Here is a 2,474-nt window from a genome sequence, read left to right as displayed (position 1 = left end):
TTTAACTAAACTAATATCACTTTAAAACTAGGGAAATTTTTTGTTTTTTTTTAGTTTTTGGTTAATCCACGGAAACATCGTCCGAACCCTCCCAAAGTTAATGTATTATATTCAAGTATTGAGTCACGTGATCAGGTTCATATTAAGCTTGACTAATGAATTCTCACATTATAAATATATTGATCCGTCGTCGCCATTTCTTCACACTTTCTTCTCTCCGTTGGCTGTTGCCTCGTTCTGTCTTTTGAACGGGTACATCGGAGATCGGCCGCTTGAGCTGAGGCGGCAGACATGGCTCCCAACTACGACACCTTTACTGTTGCTGACTCGGCCTGGTGGGTGTTCACTCTCCCGGCCGCCGTTATCGGTGCCGACTCATTCGGCTGCGGCACCGGGCTTTTCCTGCTTTCAATCTTGGTCGCGGGTGTCTCACTCAGCCTTCTCTCCTGGGCCCTGTCCCCCGGCGGGCCTGCCTGGTTGAACGGCCGTAACCGCCGCGGAGTCGTTCCTATCCCTGGCCCCTACGGCCTTCCTGGCCTTGGATCCCTCCTCACCCTTGCCTGCTCACTCCCTCACCGCCGCCTCGCCGCCATCGCCTTCTCGTTACGCGCTAAGTCCCTCATGGCCTTCTCCATCGGCGCCACTCCCGCCGTCGTTTCGTCCGATGCCACCGTCGCCCGCGAGATTCTTTCCCACCAGGCCTTTGCCGACCGCCCGATCAAACGATCCGCTAGAGAACTCATGTTCGCGCGTGCCATCGGGTTCGCCCCCAGCGGCGCCTATTGGCGTCTCCTGCGCCGCATCGCCTCCGCCCACCTCTTCGCCCCTCGCCGCATCGCCGCCCACGAGCCCGGCCGTCAGGCGGACTGTGCCGCCATGCTCGCTGCCGTCTCCGCCGAGCAACGCCAGCTCGGATACGTCCACTTGCGCACCCACCTACAGAACGCGGCTCTCAACAACATTATGGGAAGCGTCTTCGGTCGGCGCTACGACGTGTACCGTCCCGGCGGAGACTCGGAAGCGGAGGAGCTCAAAGCCATGGTCAGGGAAGGATTCGATCTCCTCGGCGCCTTCAATTGGTCCGACCATCTACCTTGGTTTCCATCCCTTTTCGATCCCTGCAATGTCAAGCGTCGCAGTGCCGCCCTCGTGCCCCGCGTCCGCCACCTGGTGCGCGGCATCATCTCCGAGCATCGCTGTCGTGTGCCGAACGTCGGTCCGGATAACGCTGACTTCGTCGACGTGCTACTATCCCTCGACGGCGACGAGAAGCTCGACGAAGACGACATGGTCGCCGTCCTCTGGGTGAGTTTTATACCTCATCAGTAAGAAAGAAATGTAAGGACAGTCTAATACTCTGTTGCGGCAGGAGATGATCTTTCGCGGAACGGATACGACGGCGCTGCTAACGGAATGGGTGATGGCGGAGCTGGTGCTCCACCCGGAGTCGCAGGCCAAGCTCCGGCGAGAGGTCGAAAGCATCGTCGGTCGGACCTCCATCCCCACGGACTCGGACTTGTCGCGGATGCCGTTCCTCCAGGCGGTGATCAAAGAAACCCTGCGAGCCCACCCACCGGGCCCGCTCCTCTCCTGGGCCCGCCTCTCAACTGACGATGTCCACCTCAGCAACGGGATGGTAATCCCCTCGGGCACCACCGCCATGGTGAACATGTGGGCCATCACCCACGACGCGGCGGTGTGGGCCGACCCCCAAGTGTTCCGGCCCGAGCGGTTCGTACCGGCCGAAGGCGGCGCAGACATCGACGTGCGCGGCGGAGACCTCCGCCTCGCTCCCTTCGGCGCCGGCCGCCGAGTCTGCCCTGGCAAAAACCTCGGCCTCGCCACGGTCGCGCTGTGGGTGGCTAGTCTGGTGCGCGGCTTCGAGTGGCTCCCTGCCGACGCTGCTCCGGTCAACCTCGACGAGGTGCTCAAGTTGTCCTTGGAGATGAAGACTCCTCTGGCCGCAGTGGCCGGACCCTGCGGCCAGGGAGGAACAGTTTAAGTTTCTTATCGTACTTTGTGTGAAAGACTATAGCATATTAGTAATTTGTCGTACGATGATACAAGAGCGCAGATGACCCAATTTTGACCATGGTACGGGTCCCGCTGTTCTTTCTGGCTGCAGTTGTGTTGTGTTAGTTTGACTTGACTTCAGTAAGCACAATTATGAAATTTGGCTTGGCTTAATTGTCTTGATCTGTGATCACTCTGTTGCTGTTAATTGTGTCTGTTCAGAAGCGCAATGCTCGCATCGATAACAGAGCAGAAACGGAAGCAGAACAAAGAAAGCAGAGGCGGCTGGATGGCAAGATAAAGCGGGAGACGCAATCGAGTACGCGGAGATGCATAGGCCAGCGCCAAAATCAATAAGGAACAGACTACGGAGGAACCATCGCGTATCGGATGGGCTCATTAACTGCGCTGCCATCAACTCGTTGCGAGCCCCAAGGAAGTCACACGCCATTAAAGACTTC

General features: G+C 57.9%; 1 protein-coding gene across 1 annotated transcript; it reads left to right on the top strand.

Annotated features, from left to right (window-relative positions):
• Positions 1-209: 209 nt before the first annotated feature.
• On the top strand, positions 210-2,187 carry LOC122042321 (cytochrome P450 78A11-like). Its single transcript, XM_042602361.1, has 2 exons — positions 210-1,305; positions 1,370-2,187. The coding sequence occupies exons 1-2, from the start codon at positions 292-294 to the stop codon at positions 2,000-2,002; spliced, it is 1,647 nt and encodes a 548-aa protein (XP_042458295.1). The 5' UTR covers positions 210-291; the 3' UTR covers positions 2,003-2,187.
• Positions 2,188-2,474: the final 287 nt, after the last annotated feature.

Source organism: Zingiber officinale, chromosome 2A, assembly GCF_018446385.1.
Source record: "Zingiber officinale cultivar Zhangliang chromosome 2A, Zo_v1.1, whole genome shotgun sequence".
NCBI classification, from domain to species: Eukaryota; Viridiplantae; Streptophyta; class Magnoliopsida; order Zingiberales; family Zingiberaceae; genus Zingiber; species Zingiber officinale.
Note: the sequence above shows the minus strand (reverse complement) of the source record. Positions and strands in the feature narration are given on the sequence as shown.

Bases quoted from the DNA above. Each gene is read 5' to 3' on its own strand.
- LOC122042321 (XM_042602361.1), top strand. From the start codon at position 292: ATGGCTCCCAACTACGACACCTTTACTGTTGCTGACTCGGCCTGGTGG. The intron at 1,306-1,369 runs GTGAGTTTTATA...CTGTTGCGGCAG, and splicing joins ACATGGTCGCCGTCCTCTGG to GAGATGATCTTTCGCGGAAC.